The 27,118-nt window shown below is 33.8% G+C and overlaps 1 protein-coding gene across 1 annotated transcript; it reads right to left on the bottom strand.

Moving 5' to 3' along the window:
* Nucleotides 1-1,664: 1,664 nt before the first annotated feature.
* LOC128216067 (guanylate cyclase soluble subunit beta-2-like) lies at nucleotides 1,665-26,756 on the bottom strand. Its single transcript, XM_052922659.1, is given in 12 exon segments — nucleotides 1,665-1,901; nucleotides 2,319-2,492; nucleotides 3,171-3,317; nucleotides 4,179-4,327; nucleotides 4,542-4,687; nucleotides 5,389-5,563; nucleotides 9,323-9,802; nucleotides 10,630-10,706; nucleotides 14,770-14,953; nucleotides 21,052-21,152; nucleotides 21,702-21,775; nucleotides 26,627-26,756. Coding segments are annotated over 12 exon segments (1,947 nt in total). The 5' UTR covers nucleotides 26,630-26,756.
* Between the last annotated feature and the right edge of the window lie 362 nt (nucleotides 26,757-27,118).

Consider the following 27,118-nt stretch of genomic DNA (forward strand, 5'->3'; position numbering starts at 1 on the left):
CACAACCAAAAATTCTATATTCCCTCTATAGTCGTGTTACCATTACCTTACATATTAAATCTGAATTTAGTTTGTCTTTGTGTGTCTCGACGAGTCTATCCTAAAACAGGGAATAGTGTGTCAAACGGATTTTGAAATGTACTAAAAAGTAAAGAAAACAGCTGTGTTGTTTCTAAACTAGAACATTGTTGCATTTTTTCTTACACATTTTGTGAACCATTTCTGCCAATTTCGTAGACGTTTAAACAGTTGTAATTTAATTCACTTGGACCGGCTTTGATAAAATGGCAGACCATTCAAATGTTTAAAACGTCCAAAATAATTTCCCATGTTCTGTATATAATTATTGCTTGTTTTTTAATAGTGTGAGTAATTACAATGTTCTTATTAAGTCACAGCCAATTTCCAGTTTGACTTTAGGAGAATGACCGTTAGTTAATCGGCACACGAATGTCACCTTCATTGACAAACATTTCCATGACAGGAATTTTAAAATAATTTTCAAATTTAATAACTTTAAAAATCAGCATGTTTTTAAACAGTTTAAAATCATTATAATTACAAGTATTACTCTCAACAGCTTTTGTTAAATAGTATACCAGTAATATTTTGGTTTGAATTCATCATTATCATTTTCATTTTGTTTAATTAAAGATGACATTTCAAACGTTACATTTTTTAATTAAATTTACGCCTAGGCCATCCATATTCGTGAATCAGGCTACAATAATATAATGCAAAAGGATTCAATTAGAAATACATTTGTGATCGTGATCTGTGCTTACCCCATAGGTAGAAGAAACGGAAGTACAACACGTCAACATTCTTTGAAGCCAGAAATGGCTTTTTGTTGTTCTAGCGTTACAAAGTGTCAGCTTCAGTGAATACTCTAAACATTATTCTCAAAGGCATGTGTCAATCAAAAACCGTTGTCGGAATGTGTGTTGTTGTTTTTTACATATTTCAGAATATAAAGCATAAAGTTACCGACCCAATTTAAATATTCGCTCGTTTTATCACATTCTCAGTGAATTTTATGTCATGCTTAAATACGTTTTACAAAGATAAATCATTTAAATGTTAAAAAATAGTTATTGAAATGGCATTTTGTTTCGTGGCGGTTTGACATTTAACGTACTTAATATTAATGGCAGCTTCAAAGGCTGAGGGCGTCCGTAGTAGTTTGAGCATTTTTAGCATTTGCAATCATCCAAAACAATAGCATTTTTCCATTAATTTTATATGAATTATTCAATTAGCCTGTTTTCATAGCTTTATTAACAATTCGAATTATTAAAGACACTATTGGTCTCTTAGTCGGTACCGATATTTATGATTTCAATCATAAACTCTATATCATTTAACACGCAAGTTGTTAATGAAAACAATACCATTTAAGAAACAACTATATAAAAAAATGTAGATAAAATACCATTTTATTAATACAAATGGTTTAAAACTAAACCTCATGTATTTCATATGGGACCTTCACATTTGTTATATTTTTATAACTGCATATTTTGATGAAGAGGCATATGATGTGTATACATTAATGTATTTAAAACAAGAGCCAGACAAAATAAAACTAGTTCCTTAACTTCACCCGAACTCATCTTTTAACAATGTCTAGGTTCGCATATGCATATTCACATACACAAAAACCATCAGACTATATTGCACGTGCTACTGACGCCTTTTCCTAGAGAGCCACTGACGTCACTTGATGTCTTGTGATTCGTCAACTTCACTGCGTCCGTCCCGTTTGCACCCTCAATCGGTAATTCAATGTGCTCATCGAGTGGTTCCGAAATCCGCTTGTCTCTGGTCCCTAGGAGGAAGAATGTCGTCATTTTCCCCTTCCCTTTCACATCAACTTCCCCTCGGCATCGAAACTCATACTCCTTTGTTTGTATAAGGTGGCTATATTTTGCAAAGGAAACACTCATATGTAAAGACACAAACCGAAAAATATACAAAACTGAATATTTTAAATTACATTTCATGTTGGTCGTCCGTATTTGTGCTCGCGAGAAATCGTACATAATCGTTATAAAAACTTGAAACGGAACACTCCTGCCAAAACGTTTACAACAAATGTCATTACAACTAATGGTTTCATGTATAGAAGGGAGCACACCCGGCGCGACCGCCCCCTGCCCAAATAATCGTCCAAATCTATGTTTATGTCTATATCGGAGAAAACAGTATTGAATCAGCATATCAAAATGTTGCAATGCTACGCTGACCCTTCAAAGGCAATGCCTGGATTAGACCCTTAATCCGGCATGCAATGTCAGTGATATCTTTCAAAAATATACATTTTCAAAATAGCTCTACCTATGACTGTCTGGACTGCAGTGTATGCGACCGGCGGATCCATGGCTCTCCATTCTGGAAGCCGTGTTTACAGTGTCGCCAAACAAACAGTAGCGAGGCATCTTATTTCCGACCACCCCCGCTACAACCGGACCGCTGTGAATACCCACCCTGATCTACAAGAACAATAAGGGTAGCTACAAATTTTGAGAGAAAACTTTTAACATATTCACATTAGCAAAGGCAAAAGTGCGGCATTTTGCGTGCCCACTGGGAACAAGAGGTCACTGCATAGAACAACCTGGATAAACATAGCAATGGGGCTACTATTTTAGTTGTATTAACACAATCATTAACATTAGTTTAACAATACAATGACAACTACAGCGGTCATAAAATGTTTTGGACACAATTGCCCCAACCATTAAATATCGTGGACATCAACATGAAACTTCAGGACAAAAAGGAGCAACAGGGTAGGTAAATTTTAAATTGGCACAATAAAAGGCAGAAGCAAATCATCTTCGTTCCCACCACCATAATATTGATAAAAAGATCCGTTATTCTTATTAAATGAATCATCTGGCACCCCGCCCTGTTACAACGGTCCACTATGAAGACAACCTATTTCTGTCAGGGACAATAGGGGCGATAAAGAATGAGGTTTTAACAATTTTACATATCAAGATTCACGACTATATGTGCATAATTATATAGGACAATACACCGTTCTGAATACATGCAAATGATGACCTAATGTGTGTTGAGACACAGTCTTCAACAAACCCCCTATAAGTATTGTCATCCTCTACCGCCAATGAAAGACACTGACATTTCCCGCTGTGTTTCTTCACCTGCAGGGGTTTTCCAGTCGCTGGTGAGTTAACGTTCGATGCCTCAGCTACCATGTCCAAGGCGAAGTTGGCTACTAGTTGCGCATGCGCTGTGGTCTTTACCGGGACCCCACTGACGATCATGTACGCGTCACCAATGGTTTCCACCTGTACAAGAAAAATGTAAAACTTTTTTTCAAATTACCTGTTAGTAACGGAATAAATAAAGACTTAAATATCTAATGAAAAAAAAACTATAAAAGAACTACAAAAACACAATATTCCTAGTATAAAGCAAATGGGCATGCATATCTTGTGTGGGCAGCCAACTGGACTACATCAGATGACAGTGACTTTTAAACGCGCAGTCATTTGTATAAAGGTGATTTTTTATTAGGTGATGTGAAGACCAACGATAACCTGTGGACAATTTAATCAAGTTTGTGTTACAAATATCTGCTCGTGGTATCTGCCTCTACCATTTGAAGGAAAATTGCTTACTGATTACAACTGTAAGAAGTAAATTACAAAATATACATTGGAGATATAACTATTGCAGTTGGTCTTTATTTCTGTTGAAATCAGACGTGGAATAAGCCCTTTGAAATATTTCAAGCCCGAAAACAATGTGTTTGGATAGATTATTTGCGTAAATCTCCAAACGTCAAACCGTTTATACTCGTATAACACCAAAAATGTGTTCACAGAATGTCCCAACATTTCGTATTCGTACATTGGATATATTATATTAGCTTGGTGGTCACTACAAATATCAAAAGAGCGAGACAAAAGGAGGGCGGGTTGTGAACCACATCGGTTTACGTTAAAACATATAAAAATTTTGAATTTCAGGTCACACATTTAACATACCCTAACAAGTATTTGAATGCATAAATATGTCACGATTACAAAAAATAAATCAGTTTGGTTGATGTCCTATAAATATTTCTACATAAATTACAGTGACACCTTGTCGAGCAATGATAATAAGCTTTACCCCACAAAATCAATTAAGTTAAAAAGTCACACCTTGTAAACTCCATGTACAGTCGTACAGGCGTCGAACCTGTTGTAGAGATCGTTGAGCATGTTCACGATATCGATGGCCGGGCAGGCTGAAGCAATATTGGTGAACGTCACAATGTCGGAAAACAGCACCGTCACTTGCTCAAATTTTTCTGAAAATCACATTAAATTTCAGGGCTCAGGCAAATACAGTGAACCTCTGACAAATAACTAGGCCAATATGAAATGACCTAATAGATAACATTATAGTCTAAACTATCTGGTACCATTTCAATAACATGCATATGGACATCATTTGGCAGATGTAATTTCAAAATTAATAGGTGTATTTCTATCCAATTTATAATTGTCGAGTCCATCATATACCAGCAGGTACGGGCCGTCCATTTTTCAGTTCTACCGCCACTCTCTCCGGAAGCATCTGGTATAGTAGACTCTCGGTTTTTTTCTTCTCCTCTTCAAGAGCCTTGGAAGTCTTCCGTAGCTCCATCGTAGTCTCGTCCAAACGTTTGCTGCAACGATATATTCATGATCAGAATCAAGTATATTTAGATGATCTAATTCAATACAAAAGCAATTATATACACTTACATAGCAATACAGTATGTCTTATTTCATATCACAAATATCAATCCGATTCGTCTTTCATTCCTGACGACTGTTAGTCTGATAAAAGAATCAAACGCTGAATTTACACGCGAGTTTCAGGAATTTCCATAAACAAATACGAAAGCGCACTGTCTGTTAAAACCAATTTGGTTATTGATATATGTTTTCAATTTGTTTATGCTCTTAAAAAGGTGTAGTGCCGCCTCCACTTCCTAAAATCGGTATTTCAGTACAAATATCAATAGCGACGTCATTTTACCAATGATATACAATGTTACAAATATCAGCAAGTCTTTAATACAATCGGATGTTGTCGGTTACATTTCTCTATAAACAAATACTTAATTGTAGAAGATTCTGCTATTTTGCAATTGTGATGGCTCGGTCGTGTTAGTCGAAACAAACATTTACTTTTATTACACTTAATCTAGTCTGTCCCCATTTAATTCGAACGATTTTTGATTAAAGTCCAACAACGATACATTTTCTAGGCTTTTCAAAAATAACACCAATATTTGTCCTAGTTTTAGAATCAGACTCCAGTCAAATTCATATCAGCTGTTTTAAAGATCGCTTTCAAATCCGTAAATTGTATTAAACTCACGCTATGTCTATCTCCGCGATGCGTTGCTGATTGAGGAGCACGAGCTCCCTGGTGACGTCATACAGCGGGATATCAGCAAGGTAGACGTTCATCTCCATAAGCTCTGTGAGACTGGAGAGGCGGGGCGAGCTGATGAAGATCATGTGCTGGATGTCGTCCAGCCACATCATCTGACCTAAGAAGGCATAAAGAGATGAAGATTACGAGATATAACAATGCGATGTAAACAATGCTGTGTCAAAAGCAGCACTTGAAAACTTCAATCTGGTTTAATAACACAAATAGCAATATCTCAAGCCAAGCTCAGAAAACAGACACACACACGACGGACAATACAGCACAAACGGGTAACATGAATAAGAAAAGATCGTTTAGGTTGCCAAATTCATACTTGCTAATCGCACTCCTCCAGTGCACATAAATTTAAACAAACTTTTGTTGTTGTTGCTGTTTCTTGTCATTTACATACGTGTGGCATTTATTGCCGAAATCCGAGCTCTTATATCATACGTCAGACCTATTAACTATAAAATGTAGGCTATACCGTCAATGCGCGAAAGATGTTTGTTTTCCTCAATAAGTAAAAATATTTTACACTTTTACACCAAAAACACCTTTTAGGTGACAAACTAAACGCAAATATGAATTTCAGGCATAACTTTTCCTAACGCATTTCTAACTGTTGATTTAAACTCCCATATTGACAACACATATATAGTAAGAAACAAAATATCTTGTGTTTACCAGGAGTTTCTATAAAGAAAACATTTGACCACCTACGATAGTGAGTAATTAACTGCAGAATGTCACCATGAGCTCAGCATTGATTGCACACTCTAAACATAGCTCAACACCGCAGTTTAAGAACAACAACAACAATATACACGAATATGATATTAAAAGGATGTGAACTAAAGCCAATGCCGCTTTGCTTATAATATAACAAACATCAAGCAACTGTAACCTTAAGCTAGTTTCATTGGTTTACCAAAACCGCTTTTATAGTGTAAGTGTTATTCTCATGTTGATTATACCAAACGTTAAACATGATCTCAATACACACTGATCGACTTCTGTGACTTAATGTCATTGTCGAGCCAATGCAGCATCCTACTTGCTGGATTGTGATCTCTTTGTCATTCTTTTGGCTGTATTTATCCCATTTACGGCATCTATACAAGCTCCCTCATTTGGCACAACAAGGTAAAATATACGCAAACACTCAAAACTCGACCTTTATCCAAGAATGCATACATCACCAACAACGAGAAACGCACAGATAAATTGAACCGCTTTACCGCAGTAATGTGCCTAGGAGGTATGATATTGGACAAAATGATAACGATAAACAAAGTAATTGATTGAATTGCATTGTTTAATTTACCTTACTTGGAATAAAAGCTTTATTATTTCAGAGTTCAATGTGCAAATATTGCAATACGCATTTTGTTTGTTTGTAGTTTTCTTCATAAAATAACGTACGCTATAACGTGTAGCAAGTATAATGTCCTCCGAAAAGGTAGAATCCCAAAAGTTATGGATTCTTGGTGTCAAGAACGGATTATTTAATCTTGTCAACGTTTTATTTTTTTCTATGAGTTGTCAACGGTTGTATGCAATTTTCTTTATCTGAAATGCACAGCAACGCTCAAGTGACATACTCTATTTCGCGTCGTAGTTTAAAGCTCTCATAAAGACCAGAGTGATGAAAGTTTTCCGGCTAAAGAGCGTTTGTTGAGCTCTCAGAGCTGTTTCAATCAGAGAGGTGTAGAACCCGTTTTCTCTCGATTTCACCTTCAATGTGGTTAAGAAATCTCGTGCAAAAGAAACTCAGGCTTGTTTCAATGGATAATCTAAGAACAGACTCGTCATGTTCGTCTTATTTGGACTATACATCTCAACCATAATCTCACACTGAATTCATAATATTCATTTAAAATTCTTGGAGGAAAAGCAGACATATACTTGTCATGAGCGAGAGTACGATATTTTGTTAGTTGTTAATTTAATAAAAATCATTTATCATCGACAAAAGAAAGTTGAAGTGACAGAGAACGGTACAACAAAATTGAAAACTAGATATCTTTTCAAATTAAATTCCTCTTAAAGGACACAGTATTGTTAACACTAAAAAGTCATTCATCTATCAAGTGTAAGGGTTGGGTGTGTAAGCCTATTTATACTCGCACTCGGGCCTTGCCCATTCGGCGAGTGCTCCGTTAAGAGTGTTAGTCATTTTAGGTTTTTGAAGCAAAGTGCACAGACAGAATTTAACCCTGGTTAGAGCTACCCTGGTTCTTTATAGTGCACCAGTGTATAGCACTGTCACACGGGACCCCATTTAACGTCCATTTCGGAAGACAATTAGTACTTTTAGTGATGCGACGGGGAATCGAACCTGCGACCCCTGGATTGATAGGCAATAGTGTTACCACTAGACCACGGATCCGCCACACACCCATTAAGTGTAAACCTAAATTGTGCCCTTTTAAATGGCTGTCACAACTTTGATACATTGGTATAAAAGGGCCCTAAGAAGAACGGGTTTTGACTGTTCGATTATTTGTCGCACGCTTATAAATCGGCGATAGACCATGTTGTTATGTTATGAAGAACGACTGCATGTGTTCTAACTATTTATTATTGATACATACGATATTGGTGAGGATGGTACAGCTCTGAATGTGGAGATAAACTGACCGCCTGTGTTGGCTGGCTGGCCTTATCATACAAGGTGAACTATAAATAGCGGGATGAATTAATTCATTGCCGTATAATGTTACACATGTGTTGATTTTTTTATTTGTTACACGGTGACACCAGAATATCTTATACTATCTAAATCTCGCAATTATCCTCCTTGGAATGCAGAGTGAAATTTTGAAAACCTAGGTCGTTCGTTGTGCAATGTCATTTTAAAAAATCAGTCTGTTTCCTCATAATGCATGACAATTTCTGCCCGTTCATATACTCAGTGCAGGAAAGTGGGTTGAAAAAAAAGACAAATACAAATGTTACATCGAAATTGTCATCGAAAATGCCTTTCGAACTTAAATAAAATTATTTTTTTATAATTTAAATATAGAAAACAAATCATTGGTGATCTAGATGCATATTTTTTTCTTCTATTTTTAACGCACCGATGCTATGCATCGACGTGTGTTTTGCGTTGATAACGTGAGCTTAAAAACGGTATCATATGTGTACACGATACTCATCATAGGAAGGAACCGCTACTTATACGTTTAAATAAAAACTACCTTTGTGTATACTTTGGAAAGGTTAAGGCGTCTATTCAATATTTAAGGAAAGCAAGCTTTGTGTGTACTTCATTATAAACCCATTAAGTATAAACTGCGCCTGCAAAAACTTATATGTGTGAGTTTGAAGTATATTGCATGTCTACGTGATAATTAACTTCGTCTCAATGGATTTAACAACGTGTATTCTAATTAAATAATTGCGTGCCAAACTATATCAGTCTAATGAAATAAATGCTTGTCAACAACGCAGTCTAAGGAAGTATATGCTTGTCAATGTATGGCAGTCTAAGGAAATAGTTGCGTGTCAAACTATATCAGTCCAGACTAATGAAATAAATGCGTGTCAAAAACAGCAGTCTAAGGAAATATATGATTGTCAAAGTATGGCAGTCTAAGGAAAACATGCGTGACAAACTATGACAGTCTAAGGGAAAAAATGCGTGACAAAGTATGGCAGCCTAAGGAAATATATGCGTGACAGACTTTAGCAGTCTAAGGAAATATATGCGTGACAAACTATAGCAGTCTAAGGAAATAAATGCGTGTCAGACTGTAGCAGTAAACGAAAAAAGTATGGATGTCTAAGGAAATAAATGCGTGACAAACTATTGCTTTCTTTAACAATGAATGCGTGTCAACGTATGTTTGCTCTTAAGTTTAATTACACTTACCTTTTAATATTAGAGAAGGCATATCACCATTCCTTTCAGTCGTTTGATGAGTGATTTGATTTTTTGTAGGAAGAAGCACTTTGAGCATGAACACTGCATTGATGAACATCCTTAAGTTTATAACGATCATTTGCATCTGAGGATGTATGAGTTCAAATATATCACACATGTGTCGATCGATGAGCGGAATCCGTAAGAGTCTTTGAATCATCATTCCGGACTGTTTGATTTTGAGGTTGGAATCGAAAATAATATGATAAGGAAACGCGTTACAGAACTGTTCCGCACTTATCTTAAAGTCAGTGAGGAACGCTGGCCGAAACTCTACAAGAGACTTTGTGTCGTCACTGCGCGTGAGGACCACCCGGAAATGGACGTGCTCCTGGGTTTTCCCGCCTGCGATGATTTCCTGAGATTTCTCCACGACGCTTATTTCAGCCTCCTGATTGTACAAGTCACGAGCAACCGCCTTAACGAGCCCTGGGTGATAGAAATTTCAGTCATCACAAACGATACCCCAGTGTGAAAGGTCTCATTAAGTGATGCCAATAATCATGCAAAGCCATAAGGACAGAATAAGATAATGTTGAAAATCCATATTTAAAACAAAGACGTTAAGAACTGTATGCACATGTTACAAAGTTACTTCAAGTATGCGTACAACTTAACTATTAAACAAAATACTATATTATTACGGGTTAATAACTATTTTCAAGACATCTCCAACATAAAATATTTTATTCCTGCTTTTTCTTCCCTTAAAGAATACTATTTATTGCACTGATTGTTGGCAAACAATCCAACAATTACAGAAGCATACATATTGTTTTCATATACGATACTGTTATTATCACAATATACGTGAGCGAACGTACATATCTTAAACTGATGCTTTATTAAATTTGTCTGACATAAATTCATGCTGAAAATTGCCAAAGACATATCAAGTGCCCATCCAGCCAGAATTTACTGATCTTGAATTTGAAAACAGTTCTTTCATTTTCAATTTAAAATTAGAAAAATGACAAAAGGGAAAATAATATAAGAACATATTAATTTGTTTTGCACTCAACACCATTAACCATCATGCTAGGATTGTATGGTTTAAATAGCCGTATTTTAAAATGCAGGTTTGTGTTTTGAATTAACAATGCTTTGTAATGCACATGTTTAATGACATGAAGTCATCTTATTTCGTTAGATACTTTTAAATTATGTTTGAAGAATAATTCAGGGAATAACTTACAGTTATGATTTTGCCTTTGTTTGCATGAGTAATGCTTATTTCTATAAAAGCCCAATTTTACCTAGAACAATAGGGTAGAGTCCTGGCCTTATCGTGTAGTAGTGTAAAGACAGACTGTCGTCTTCATTTGTCTCACATCTGAAAAAGGCAACGAGGGATAGCTAGAAAACAAACCTGTCAAATAAATCACTTTCAAACCCTTGTAACGATTAAAAGTGGATGGGCTTAAGACCAGCGCTATCGATGTATGCGAAAGCGCTTTTGTATCATTTCAATAACTAGGGTTGAGTGTGCTTTTTACGAATGTCTGAGGGTTCAAAAGTGACTTATAGTCTACGTCTTAAGCCTTTTTTAAATGAGGAATGTCATTTATCATTATCATATAATCTTATAAAGATTCGTTTTAATAATTTGCTTCTTCTGATGCATGCCCATAGATTTATTTCAATAACAATTACATGTTGTTGTTTTGGTCTTATTTTAGTTATTTGTTTATGTTTGGGCCATAGTTCATTATATTTCTCAACGCAGTGTCATATTTTTTATGTAGGCTTTAGCTTTTCACCATCATACGTTTGGGTTTCGATTGACGTTATAACGTCTGAAATGACAGAGACTGCGGGCAGAACTTTAAACTAAAACAGAAGTTTACAGTTTTAGTCTTGTACTAATATTATTTTATTTTTTTTGTAAGTTGAAAGCATCCAGCTTAATATTTATGCTAGAGCTACAGAAACAAGCTTAGTAGCAAAATGTTTAAACATAAACCCGGTTTAATGGCACTGGGTAAACAAAAGTTATTCGATTGTTGTTGGATTTTTTTAAATATTTTATTAAATGTGCCTTTATAGTAGATAAAGGGTTAATGTATTAAAGCGGTACCGGATCAGACGTGCATGTTGTTATTTAGTTTTCTTAACCTTACGTTAACTTATAGTATACTCTCGAACATGATAACAGTGAACGTAGCCTGCTTGTAATAAAACGAAACGTTTTTAAACACTTGCTTTACTTATCTCATCAAAGCATTTAAATGGAATGGATCAAAGCAGTTTTGAAACAAAGAAAGTACTTATTATTTTTGAATAAGTAATCTCTAAAGGAGATAATCAGAAACCACAGAATGTTAACCTTCTGTATTCTCCAAATTCAGAATAGCTGACCTAATTCAAATATAAAAAATCTGTTTGACCTAGATTAGTATATTGACTATTATTTCGCGAAATGTCAAGGAAAGAAATATTGTAATAGTGCTGGATTTTGATATGGCAAACCACTAGCATTGAATGTTTTTTTTAAGTAATGTAGAGTAAATGAACCTAAGCACCCTTCCACCTAAAGCTGTCCTTGCCATTTTCTATCATTTTTTTTCAAATGATCATTTGTACTTTTGAGATTTAGACCATTAACACAAAGGTCAAATAAAATTTATGACTTAAAAAAAATGCAAAAAAAGTGTTGAACAAAACAACTAGTAGTTGAAAAAGAATCCTATTTTTTCTAGATACTTTTCCACTTCCAATATCACTCTCCGAGCGTTAACACAATGCAGAGGATGGAACGTGATGGTTCGTCGAAATTATATAAGGATATATGTATAACATTTGATGAAAGTTTATCGACACATCGTGACTACGTCATAATAGAAGCAATGAAAGAGTATTCAAATCAAAACATTTTGTAACAAATACGACCAAGGCAACTCCTTTTCTTTGTTTATCAATCGATGTTAATGTGTTTGTCGAAGCATCCACTTAGCCATCAAGTTTGTGAGTATAAAACAACATTTGAAAAGTTTGAAAATCACACACGTTTCTTCTTTGATCAGTGATTAATGAGATTCCAGCCATTCAATAGAAGATGTTTCAACTCCGAATCGTCGATACGTAAAGGTTATTCTTAAATATATTGTTATACTTGTGGCTTATAAGGATTCTGCTCAAGAACATATAATGCACATAATGAGTGGTGTTGCCATTATACAGTGTACCATTAACGTAAAATAATGCACCATGATTATCCTTACTCACCTTCACATACCAAAGAAGTATTTAAATCGTAACAAACTCATGACAGTGTTTTTTCTGTTTCCTTTGTCTTAAGCAATATTTTAATCCTGTCACATAAGTAAAAATGGTTTCATGACTTGGATCGTACATAGACCAGAAAGGCGTTTTACTGAAAAGAATAGACGTCCAAAGGTAAATAAATCTGATCAGTCTAAAAGTGCCTGTTATATTTTTTTCCAAAAAACGTCTTTATATACACTATACGGTGAAGTGATGAATCCAGCCTAACGTCGTTTGGAGCAGTTTGTGATCTAATAAATAGTGTCTCTTTCTGTACATGATAATACTAATGTTGTTTTTTATGCGTATGTGGGCGTAAAAGCAATATCCACTGAGACAGTAGTAGTGGATGTAAGTGAATTACCTTTTTGGCTTCAAGGAGGATCACTGGAACATTTACACGCAAACATGAGCATTCAATCCCGGTATATCTATAGAACACATTATAAGAACATCTGTAATCTTTAAGTCTCTTAAAGAAGAGAAATAATGATTTGTTTTGTGTATGCCTGAAATGTTTCATTATATTATACTAAATAATATATGTTGTAAAACGACTTTGTATTCTAAGAAACTGTTGGCGTTGAACATTGTAGAGTCGCAACCATACTGGGACGCATGCTTTTTTATAATATGGGTGTATTTTGTACTTGTACCGGTGTATTAACTTTCGATTCAATTGACCGATACCATAACAAGTCTCCCCGTGATTTTCCTTCAGAATAGGTCTTTTCCCAGCTGGGCTAGGATAATTTCAAGTTATGTCGTCACTGATGTCTATTAAAATCAAGATTGAACGTTGCATAGTTCTTTTACGATTTGCAGTAGGCAATGGTGACTCACCCATGTATAAATTATCGTCAGATTTAAATTGAGTGTTTATTTTTTTATTTATGGCCATTTCGGGATGGAAACGAAGAATATAGCAACGATTCTTACATTGTTCATATAAATTATACAAAAGAAGAAATAACATATATATTTTGAAGTGATGGTTTATTTTACTGTTTTCCCTATCACATTAGTTAATTTCATTATAAAGAAACCGCCAGTTGTCATTTCACAAAACTAGGTTGATCTTGCGAGTTGAATCGTACCTAGGACTGGTTTGTTAGCAAGAAATGAGTAAGGAAATGAGCCATATAAGTTATTTGGAATATTTTGAAGCTTATATTAAATGTATTTTTATGAGCAGTACGTTTCGGTTCCTGTTACGTGGGAGTAATTGCAATGTCCAGCATTGCCGACAGCCGTATATGAATGTAAGTGAATTTCCTGTTGTGTTACAAGAAGAGGGACATTACAGTCTTGACACGCAATTGACATATTCATTTAAACGCGTTTCTACGACAATAAATTGCAAGTCAGCCAGAATTCATCTTTGTCGACGTTGTAAACAGCTTTAAATGCAAATCATTTGTTTTGAGGGCAAATAGAATTTAAGATATCATTACTTGGTAACAGATGATCCCGAGTGTGTATCTTAATGGTTAATGACTTGAGTTTGCATGTGATAAAGTTTTCAACAATTATATTTAAGCTGCAGAAAGTATTCTACTAAAAAGTATGAAATACAAAATCTGCGTCAAATAAAATCCCTGACCCTATCCTTTTTTTCAGAAATGTTCCTGAGAAAATAAATAATTAATGTTTTCTGCCTAAAAGCAAATGATAATTTACAAAAAAATAGATCTTCTTATCAACAAATTGAAAGGAAAATGCAATCACTATCAGGAATATCGCTTTTGTAATACAACAATACTAAGCATCATTTGTAAATGATGACTACAGAACAGTTCAGTCATAGTAAATGCAAATGTGGTCAAGTATTACACACTTATAAGCCGAACAAACTGAAACAATATAATGTATAAGAAACATGTGCAAGAATCCAATATTAAAGCTTTCATCTAATGGAATACAGTGCTTCGAGTGCCACATACACGTCAAAGCCATATCTAGATTCTGGCAATTTACAGATATTTTAAGGTTTCAGAATTTTTTATTTTTTTATCATCATAGGTCTTGATCGTTATCAGGAATTGTAACGCCGTGTTTAAGTATCAGCGAGTGTGTGATAGACCTGTCGCTACCGAATGGCATACCCGCAACAATACAAGTGAAAATATTACCTGAAGGACGGAGCAACGATATTTTTGTATGTCAATGCGAGTAAAGCATGCAGAGAGTCCAGGTTCTGGATAAATGACTTGAAGTTCCTCCCAAGGGTCTTCAGCATTTTGTCGTACCCGTGTCTCAGACAGTACTGCAAGAAATACTCCCCGAAAATTTCTAGCACGACCGGTAGCTCAACGCCTGAAAATAGGGAAAACTGTTGAATCTAAAACTGAACAAATAATAAAATTTGATTAAGAACGGTTTAAAATTGGAACGTGAGTTGAAAACTGAGCTTTGAGGGAAAAGAATCCTGTATAATTGCGTTGAAATGCGGAAATGTTAAAATGAGGATATGTCAGCCTAGAAACAGAGAGCTGGGATCAAATAAGGTCTGCAAATCGTTTAACTTTTAATGAATTATGCAATGCTATATGATGATTTTGCTATTATCACATGGAGGATCAGATAGTTCCCTATGTCTAATTATTTTATCTTTATTCCTTTCTCGAAACAGGAATAAGGAGTTGGTTCCCTATACAATGTTCAATATTTTTTTTATTTCCATGCATTGTATCACTTCGCTTCATTCGTATAAAAAGACGGAACACGTTACAAAGAGGTGATTTTATATGTACTTGCAATTAAAATTTTTGGATAAGAAATAGGAAACTAGTTCCGTTTTCCTTATATGAAAAAAAGGCATAAGATACAAGGAACTAACTTGAAATCCATTATGATCCTTTTTTATAATTAAGCTGATCTAATGCTTTGCTAAGAAGGGGAAACCGGAATGGAATACAATTTGTTTAAACTGTCTGGTTACACGCATATTTCATTTCATTTGCACTGATGAACATACATCACACAACATGGTTAGTTTACTCAGTGTAAAGAATTTTTTGCACTTGAAAAAGCCTGTCACTTACCAATCAATTTGAGCTATAATTGAGATCATATTGATCACGGATTCCACTGAAGAAATACAATTGACATGGAATTTTAGAAGCTTTGACTATATAGCTTTCTCATAATACGTCTACAAGTAGGCAGAGTGAATCTGTATTGTTAGATTAAGCAAAATATTTCTTAAAGCCACAACTCGCTTGGCGTTTTCCGCAAACAGCGTGATCGCCAATGTCCATTAAGAGAATCTGTCTCTGAATGGATGTATTTAATACTCTTGATCCCAGCATTGAACGGTACAGTGTTTACATTCTGTCATACACCATCTATTGGGAAATGTTGCTGTAATGATACTGTCATTCATTACGCCAGACGTTCGGCTATATGATGCATTTAGCATATCAATCAAGATAAAACGAACGATCCACACTTCAGGTCTCATTAATACTAACACTCATATATTAATAATGTGTTTTGCATCATCCTTTTTGAGTACACAATCCATTTGTCATTGTAGTTAACCTTAGGTTTTACATCCGGCTTGATTCAAGCATTATTAGACTTACTTGATTGAGTATTTTGAAACAAGTTTGAACCGGCAGATCATTACAGATTGCTCTCAGTATTTAATTGTATTGTACCTCAAGTGATATTCAAGTGTTTTTAATTGGCTGTTTTAATGCGGTACCCCAATATTAATTAATACCCATCTTGTTGCAGTATTTATGTTGATCAATATTGGGACGAGTGTGATATTGATTACTCTTAAGTTAGTTTAAACCCTCGGAGATCGCCTATGTCGATGAACGTTTCAAGGCAATGGCCATTCGTGTGTTTTTCTACGTTTTTTTTCTTCCATTCAGTGTGTGTTTAGCCTTGAATACTGGGCGTGTCCCTGTAGTTGCCATTGTATTAAAGTATATTTACATTCTGTTATTTTTGTCCTTTCTAATGAATATAAAAAATGGCATAATATAGTTTTAATTCCATGTTTGGCAAATAACACTGCAAAGAAACTACATCCTATGCAGGGGATAAAATACAATTTAGCAAGCAAAAACTGGATAAAACAGAAATCACGATACTGGGCATTCAACCGCAACAATCACAACTGAATGAAGTCACCAACAGCGTTGCCGCGTGTGTAGTTTTTGAATTAAACTAATCAAGAGCAGAAACTGTTTTAAAACAAGGGCAAATTAGTCTAACGGTGGGAATAATAATGCTTAAAAGCTATTTTATTCAATCATTCTCCTTTAAGGTGGTCTTCCCAATATGACTCTCACAACATGCAACAATGACACTTATGACTTCTTCACTATGGAATCGACAGCTGGTCGGTAGTTGTGCTCTAACTTCAGTCTCAACGTTCAATAAATGTGTTCGGTGCGAATTTTATCTAGTCAATCTTGGGGAAACATTAATGCAATGGTCCGAAAAAGGTGCGAAAGACAAAGAAGACAAAAACAAAAACTCACAAACAAGAAACAAGGAAGAATTGCACTAAACACCACAAACAGCACACTGCATACACCATAAACCATTTTACGTGCTCAAACCTCACTTTTATCCCAACAATCCTAAATAAAGAAAAAAGTAAAAGAATGCATCTTAGAATGCATTACCTTAAGGAAATGTTAGACTTAGTTTCAACTAAAGTATAACATTAAAATAAAAGCATCAACTCAAAAATACATGTAATCCAAGGGATTAGTTTCACCTACGTCTGACGCAATATTACCAGACGGAAATCCTGCATGGAAGTATTAAAAAACCTGGTTACCTTATCGGAGGCAGACAAAATACTGCAGCCAAATAAGCGTTTCATCAGCAGATATGCGGTAAAGTAGAAGCTATGGCGGATCACTTTGAAACAAATAATTAATATTAATCAATCCAACAAGAGTTTCATAAAGGTTTCTTCTGTAAAATCCAATTTCTTCAGTGTTATATCAAGCAAGACAATAAGAAACGCAGACGTAGACAACTAAAAAGGCTGGGAAAATGTTTTCCTCGACAGATATAAAAAGGTTAAGGATGTAAACGAGATGTGGAGAGCCCCAAAAGTATGTACTAGTTTCAGTACTGTTTATATGGGTTATATTTAAAATCCACTTATTTGCAGATGACGTAAAGCAGTTACTACGGAAAAAAACAAATAAAGCTACAGGAGGTGTTTACCAGCCTCAAATTCTATAATCGATAAGACAGTAATATTAACTATTAACTGATATAGCATAAATGTTACGCGACTTAAGTCTTTATGTGAAACTAGGCGGCTCTGTGCGATACCTTTGAAGCTTACACTGCGCCAACCAGTGGCAGCTACTTTTCAATGCAAACAAATGCAAGACCATACCCACACAAAATATCAACTATTTTGAAAACTTTAATCATAAAAGAACTTAAACTATAACTTATAATTATTGCAATGAATGAAGTCATTTTAGAATACAATAATCTTGGCAAGTATGCCCAACAGCTCAGTTTTCGTAACTTTTGCAAAATGCTCTCATATTCAAAGCTTTATTATGAAAGAATTTTTAAAATCATCATTATCAATTAGTGGTGTAAAGTTATATGGATAATTTCAATAAGTCCTCGGCGTGTTAGACTTAAGACAAATTGCATTTTGGCAAGATAACTGTCATACAGGTCAAGAGCTTCTCACCTTGTTCAAACCATCAGTAAGACACCACGTATTTTACCAGTATGGGCACCACGCTTTAAAGCTTAACACGTAAAGTTCAGATGACTAGAACTTCCAATGTTTTAACAAACAGAAGTTAGAGTGCCGATTTGATACAACATTTAAAATCATTCGATATTATGACAAAATTGATAAAGACAAAAAAAACTCCAAACAACCATGAAGCGACACTAACAAGCAGGCGTTTCCGTTTTGAGTCGGGTGTATAAAAAATCTGTATTTCACGGACAATAGCCCTTCTCATAACTAATTTATTTCCCGTAGCGAACTATCAGTTGCGTCCTCTGATTATGATAATACTTCCGCGGACTACCAAAAATGCTTAAAATGACAGATAACAACACAATTATGCTTTAATAGTAAGCGAAAAAAGAACTCTAACCAAAGACAAAGACAATCTGCAGTACAAACAATCCTTTATATACATAATCAATAGATTAGCAACGTATTTATTTAGAATAAGTTCTAAGAGCTTACTCCTCGACAACAGCCACTCTGGGATCATGTATGATTATAGCAGATTTGTACAGGACAACAATAATTTATACTCCTAACCTCCAACTATTAACAACATATATAGGATTACTACTGATACATATAAATACTAGGAGGGGACATAGAAGATGAAAATGAAAACGTCTGCGAAAATCTAATGAGTAGATGAAATAAAAATGTCATAAATTCAGAGTCTCATAGTTGAACGCATTGCTAATTCTTACGTAAGCCAATCAGCATGTAATGCAACTGTTGATTGTCTTTGATCATGTTTGTGGTAATGAATTAAGGTTGAGATTGTCGCAGATATATAATAAAAGTTTATGTCTATGATGTATCCCATTTAATATATTTTATTAATTTGATGTTTTTGAAATCTTCAATTATGATCATTAATATGACATATATTAGGGATAGATCCAAACGAACCATTGAAATTGTGAAAATGAACGATCACTAAACAAAAACATAAGAATAAATATGAGATATTATGTAAGGATGCTTTTCTGGCAATCTTATTAAAATCAGATTCCCAAAAATCGCTTACTAGGTTACACACTTTAATAAAAGGAAGCCAACTTCAAAACAGGGGTTTTATGCGATTGTATTTCTGACGTTTATATAACGAACGAGACGTAGGTCGTCAGGAACGCGTGCCAGTTTCAATTATTTTCAATTATATTTGATTATTTTCCCACTGTTTGAGTTAAACCTAATGTCCTGGTCGAATCCGCTCTGTGAGCTCGGTACAAGCAGATTTTGAGTCGAAATTTTGCAATATCGCAGTCCATACGAAGATCGTTGACTCTTGCAAGCATCGTTTTTGAATTCGTAGAACACTCGGGGATTCCCCAGTTTTCGACAAGCTCAAAGAAATTATCGCAGTCAGGAAATGCTCCCAAGGGTCCCGGTAGATCTGGCACGGGCATCGAAGGATATTTGTACGGATTCGTTACACCGTGAGAGCCTTACACGCTCAACATATAATATCCATACAATTTTATGGACACCTTTATTTATCGATCTGATTATTTTATTAGTAGGTATATAACCGTCGGCTGTGTAGCTAAATACGAGTTTTTTTTGCAGATATTGCCGAATTGGTTTTTCTTGGTAGTCTGGATTATTTTATAAAAGTAATAACTTGCTAAAACTCCTTATTTCATCAGAAAATTGTACATTAAACTGTTAATAATTAAAGTCTATAAGTAAATCAGAAATAAAATAAAAATTAATTTCTACCAATATTTACACATATTCCTTTTCGGTCAAAAGGGTTTTACTTTGTTGCAACGTTCGATACGTTAAGATACAAAAAAGCGTAAATATTGGGCTATTCTGTTAGTTGTGTTTGGTTACGATGACGATCTTTGTGGTGACTGTTTTGGTAAGTATCCTTTTCCTGTACCACTCACATTGGTTTCTGCCAAACTAGAAGTTCTGCTACACGCGCATGGTACCATTTAAACAAAACTTGGCAAGATATTGGCTATTTGGCTTGTCAAAATTGGTCGAGTTTATATTGGAGATGGTGTAAATACGCTGAATAAAGACCACTGGCCATTTTTACATTGTATTGTTATTTTTTCGCAATGATTTGGACATAGTGCATCTCCACAAGTTTCTCTAGAATGAAACACTCTATTTGTCTAAAACTTATATTGCCAAGAATGTATCTCTTCCTGCCAAAGTTCATTTGTTGTTTTTTATTGCGCGTCATAAATTCCGCTTTACTTCTATTATGTTTCATAAATATGTTTGCATCAGACTTAATAACTTCACATAATTGTAGGAATCAAAACATGTGATTTAAATTTTAAATGAATGTCGCAGTTACCAATTTCCAAATTAATCTTTGAAAAAACTTCTTCAAATAAATTAAACTTAGTCATATTTGAAAAAAAACTTTAATATGTAGAAATTTTAAATATTTCATAGTATACTTTTCAAATAGAATACTAAATTCAAAATGTTCATAATAATAATGTTGGTTTGTATTATTGAAGCTTTTAAACGTTAATAATTTTCAACAATGCGCATCCATTTTTGGTTAATGATGTGGTTTTGTTATTGTTCTTTGCTTATTTTCCCTACAATACAGGACTTTATATTTGTAAGAAAATAAGTCGTAAAGGTTGGATTACAAAAGAACACTCAAAAGAACACTCGCTATACAATAACAGCCTACCTAAGACCTCACATACAGCTCCTATGAGTTTGAACGTGACCTCGTCTTCATAGCGATGGAAGACAAGGAAGTGGTCATTTTCGTCCAGTCCGGAACTCTTCCTGAAAACAGTGAAATAGTTTACCGCTATAAACCTGTTTGCCGTGCACACGATATCTTGAGCGATTAAATGTTTGTATTATTGTCATGATGAGCTCAAAATAAAAACAATCCGATTTGCTTAATTCATAAACCTTTGATATGCGACGTGCATTGATTTATTGAAGGCATTACTCAGGGTTAAAACAAAATCTTTAAAGATTAATCCATTTTTTTTTAATACTTTCTTTAAAAAGCATCGTGCGTTAAGTAATGATTAAAAGGCATAACTCAAGATCGAAAAGGGTTAAAACAGAATCTTTGTAGATTGATCCATAATATTTTGAATAATTTCTTGTTTACAAATATACTGTTTATATATATATATAATTTTTCAACGACTTTATCATATGAAGTAAAACCCACGTGATATGGACAATTCAATGTCCAAATAAATACTACCGTGAAGTTTACTAAGTATGCAGTGAAATGCATGTTACAATCCAGCTTTATAAATAAATAATTGTATGATTTGTTTCCCAAAGAACTTAATACTTATATCTTGAACTTACACCACTTTGACCCAGGCTTCGTCCCCGAACTTTTCTTCCACCAGTTCTTTAACACATACGTGTATTTGGCCATACTGGAAGGAAATAATATGAAATAGCATGTAGTGCTTTCTTCATAGACGTATAAAGTTGAATGTAAAATTCTATGAAATAGGGTCTGAAAATTGATGTTAACCAGTCTTAAGTGTGTATATTTGAATAAGGAGGCAAATAAGAAATATTGAGTTCTATATAGACAATGAGATTATTGAAGCTGTTGGTATTTTTTTCTTGTTGATATACGTTCATAGGTCTTAATTCTATGTACTCTTCACTACACTATGTATAGTGCTGTTAAAATGCTGAATGATAAAGCCCTTAGGGCATATAAAAGTATCCTGTCTTTGTCAAATTCGAAGATAAGACAAAGTTATCTTTGTTCAATAATATGATTATGCCTATTCTTGTATATGGCTCAGACATTTGGGCAGTTGTATTTTAAAAAATAGTTGATGAACTTCAAATGCAATTTTAAAGCATTTTAAAGCATTGACTTTATGCCCAAAAAAACGATCATTGCTGCTTATGGTGAATTTGGAGAAACACCATTATCTATCATTTGCAAGCAAAAGGGCAATCAAATTCTAATTAAAAATTATGAAAAACTGTTGACTCTCTGCTTAATTATATGTTTCTCGATCAGTGTTATACTACTAATGGCCAATGATAGGCGAACATGTTGAAAACGTTATGGATTAAAAAAAAAGTGAAACTTTGATGAAAATGCTAAAGTACTTTTCAATGTTAAAAGCTATACTGCGAGACCGGTTTTTTTCAAGACTGGCGCAAATCGATAAACAGCATTCTGAATTAGATACAAACTGTTCAATGAAAACTAATTATGAATACAAAGAATATATTGATAAAATTGGAAATGATAATTTGCGTAAACATTGTTAACCAGACTAAAGTGTGTATATTTGAAAAAAAGGAGGCAAATAAGAAATATTGAGTTTTATATCAACAATGAGATTATTGAAGCTGTTGTAATTTTTTCCAGTTGATATACGTTCTTAGGTCTTAATTCTATGTACTCTTCACTACACTTTGTATAGTGCTGTTAAAATGCTGAATGATGAAGCCCTTAGGGCATATAAAATTATCCTGTCTTTGTTTTATCAAGTCAAATTCAAAGATAAGACAAAGTTATCTTTGTTCAGTAATATGATTATGCCTATTCTTGTATATGGCTCAGATATTTGGGCAGTTTTTTTTTTAAATTGATATACTTCCAATTTCGATTTTAAAGCATTTACTTTGTGCCAAAAAAAAATGTCAATGATGTTTATAGTGAATTTGGAGAAATACCATGATCTATCATTTCCAAGAAAAAGGGCAATCAAATTCTGGTTAAAGATTATAAAAAAACTGTGACTCTTCACTAAATTATATGTTTCTCGATCAGTGTAATAATATTAATGGCCAATGCTTAGCCACTATGATGAAATCATTATGTATGAAAAGAAATATTTATAACTTTAATGTAAATGCTAATATACTTTTCAATGTTAAAAGCTAGACTCCGTGACCAGTTTATCAAAGATTGGCGCGGATTGTTAACAGCAATACTAAATTAGATCCTTACTGTTCACTGAAAACAAATTTGAATACATAGAATACAAAGATAAAATTGAAAATGATAATTTACGAAAAAAAATTCTCCCAGAAATTGAAGACGGAAGGTTTACTGGTATTGCGAGAGAAAATATACTATGCAAATGATGCAACGCTTATGTAAATGAATACTATATTATATTATGCTGTAGTAAATTCAGACACTTAAGCTTAAGATACCTTGGTAAAATATCATGGCCAAATGATGATATGTTTAAACGACTAATGTTAAGCAAATGAACAACTCAAATAGCAGTCCACATAAAAGAAGGCATGAATGTTAGAAATAATTTCCCTGTTCAATTCCATGAATGTTAGAAATAATTTCCCTGTTCAATTCCAATGCCCCTTTAGATTTTGATTTTTTTTCTAAATGTTTAACAATTGATATTGTTATAATTATGCAATCCGATGTTTTTTAAGCAGTCTTGTGTCACTGGTTTTCTTGCACTTATGCAGTAATTGGCTTGTATAAAGACAAAAAATAAAACAGTTGTCAAAACATTTAATCTGTTAAAGTGCAATGTTTATTTAAATATACTTGATGCTTGCCTCAATCATTGCCGCTGACATATCATCAGATGACAGCACCAACATCCAACAATGCAGCGATATTTTTAAAGTCTCTTTCACATCATTCTGTATCCTAATATTTTAATTTATTTAAGATAGTTGCTTATCAAGATGTTGAATGCATATTTTACAGCCTTTTAGGCTTTAGAGTGTATTCAATGTCATTTTCAGACAGAAATATCTTGATCGAAGCTAGGAACAAGCTCACAATCTTCATTAGTGAGTCATGCCTGTCAAAACTAATTTTGGGGTACATACATGTGTCTTTTAAAGTAGAACAGTAGACATCAACTTTACAATGTACATGAATACATTGCATTCATACTTTAGTTATTTATGTATTCATTTACATTGTAAAGTTATTGTAGATGTAGATCGTGTCGATGAGAACCAGCCGTTCAGTTAGCTCAGTTGGTTACAGCGCCATGATAGTATTCCAGCAGTTGTTGTTGGTTCAAGCTCCACACTGGGGCACTTCTCCTCCCAGGTTTACTTAAATGGTGGCAGCGGTACATGGCAGGAGTTCATATTTAATTCATAATGTCTGTAAGTGTTTTTCCGTAATTCATTATAGTTGATATTATGCTTTTGCAATATTTATGTTGTTAAGCCTATTTTATGCCGATTTGGCAATAAACATTGAAACTTGAAACTTGAAAATATTGTATTTGTTCCGCCGTGCAACAATTGAGACCACCCGAGAATTGATGAAGCAATGATTCTGTAATCTAAATGTACCTATTGCTTTGATGTTTATGTTAGAACCTTACTGCATGTTACTTTACAAGCGTGTTTAGGCTGGTATTAATCATTGCTGTTATTTCATCCAATTAATATGAGAACATATTAGTTGACATAAAAGAATAAGGCTATAACACCAATGTCACGGCGACAGTGACTGTCTTAACCTTTATTAATCTGACCTATTTAAAGTCCCTCGATTCCGGATAATGTACTAGAAAAATTCATCTATGTTATACGATTCGTGTTAAATAATCATATTTCGAATCCTGGTAGACCATTTGACGGGTAACTCTATGGATTTCCGTTATTTTCCATTAACTTAATTGTTTAACAAGAATAATACAAATAAACCACAATCAGCTAACACTTTTATCTAAAAATGGTATTGACTTTTTTTGTAAATATTACACATCTTGAGCAAATATTTTTGAGTAATTAATAATTATAGTTTTAATAAGTCCAACTTGACTTTGTATTTAATTACAACATCTAGCCGTCCTGATCTCAACTCAAAAAATGAATGAAATCTTCCGATGGTAATAAGCCACACAGTCAATAGCTGATTATTATTATTATTATTATTATTATTATTATTATTATTATTATTATTATTATACCCCATTTACATAGCACTTTTATCATAAAAACATAATGTTAAAAGTGCTTAACAAACAAATATAAGTATATATACAAAACATATATAGAAAGAATAAGACAAATACACATGATAAAAGTAAACACTACGTCTACATACAACCAATCTTTAAAAATCATCAAAAGGTATTAAAGTATAAAAGATAACAAGCGATACTAAAACTTAAAAGACACGGGCCGAGTAAAATTAAGTGTACACACATCATAGACTGTTCTTAAAAAATGAAAAAATAAAAATAAATAAATAAACAAACATAAAAATGACAGGTTAAGGATAACTGTGTATAATGACAATTAGTTCCCATAAATTTCAATGAAGAAGTGTGTCTTCAGGGCTCTTTTAAAAGAAGCATATGTGTCACAGTCCCTTATTCCTCTTGGAAGAGAATTCCACAGCTTTAAGGCAGCAAAGTATGAATAAGTATGCTGCATGTAAAATACTAATAACACTTTTCCATCAACCCCTTTATTTCTGTAAACAAAGAGGCATAGTTTAATGAGCTGAGCTGTATGCAATTTAACGCGAATTTTTTCAAAACACTGATTTTTAATTCATCTACAAGTTTTATAATACGGATTTATTCCATCGCGGTGACCGCATGAGTAATGTCCTTTTACACTCTCGGAGCGAAGTTGTTGATCGTTGCTAGCGCCAAGAATGTCATGAACACTGTATTTAGTTTGTCTGTATGCATCTCCATTGAGAAAATAACAACAAAAATAATCATAGCCTGTGAAATTTACGCCCTATTAGAAGGTAGTTTTATAGAATGGATCACCATTAACCAAATTCGGAAGCGAAAGCCATCGTTATTGTGGATGTACACCATCCTTTCAAATTTATTTGAAATAAGTTTATGAAAGCTTTGTCCAGAGACTCGTTTTATGCTGTATCAAACAAATTTAAATGTATGTGGTGTACTAACTCAAATACAGTTAATTCGCACTCTTTATTTATCATATTACTTCGATCGCGTGAAACGTCCTTAACGTCCTACACGTGGCTGAGGTAACTGCTAATAAATAAGTTAATACCTGGTCACCAATTTAATTGTTAGATTTGTATTATAAACCAGTAAATCTGAATAAAACAAACAAGCAAACCTAGCAAGTCTTATTATAACTTATTATTAATATTAGATATGTTCTGTTATAATATTTTATTAACTTTTATTATATTTTATTAACATTAATTATCTGTTATTAACTTTTATTAACTTTAATTCAAAGTGTACGTAGAATAACAAAAAAGCATAATACCACAATCATGCAATTTATATTTCAAAATTGTCTTTACTTACCATATCTCGCTAAACAGTCATTTAAATAAAATTAAAAGCTGTTTTTATCCATCTTAATTTATAATTACACAATAATAAAGCTAACAACATTAATTATGAATTTGAGCGGACGGCATTTTGAATATAAAAGTTCCAAGATGTTCGTGCATGGTATCTCTAGACCAATTTAGTCTCTGTCATCAATAACGCCAGCTGTTGGTTCACGTGAACACTTCTCTCTGTCACTTGGAAATAGCATCGTTGGGAACTATTTATTGGAAACCTATTTCATTCATTCAGATTGCCATTTGGCTCAGAGTCAGCTGAATTTGTAGCTATACATATTTGTCAGTGCGTCAATCAGACGAGTCTGTAAGACGTCTTAACAAAACAAAGACCGTTCCTTAAATGCGAATCACGTTACATATGATTGTCATATATTCCCTGGATTATTAATTTCGTATGCAAATATTGCAGTAACTGCAAAAATAAAATTGGATTCGTTCGGAGCAG

This window comes from Mya arenaria, chromosome 14 (genome assembly GCF_026914265.1).
Source record: "Mya arenaria isolate MELC-2E11 chromosome 14, ASM2691426v1".
Classification (NCBI taxonomy): domain Eukaryota; kingdom Metazoa; phylum Mollusca; class Bivalvia; order Myida; family Myidae; genus Mya; species Mya arenaria.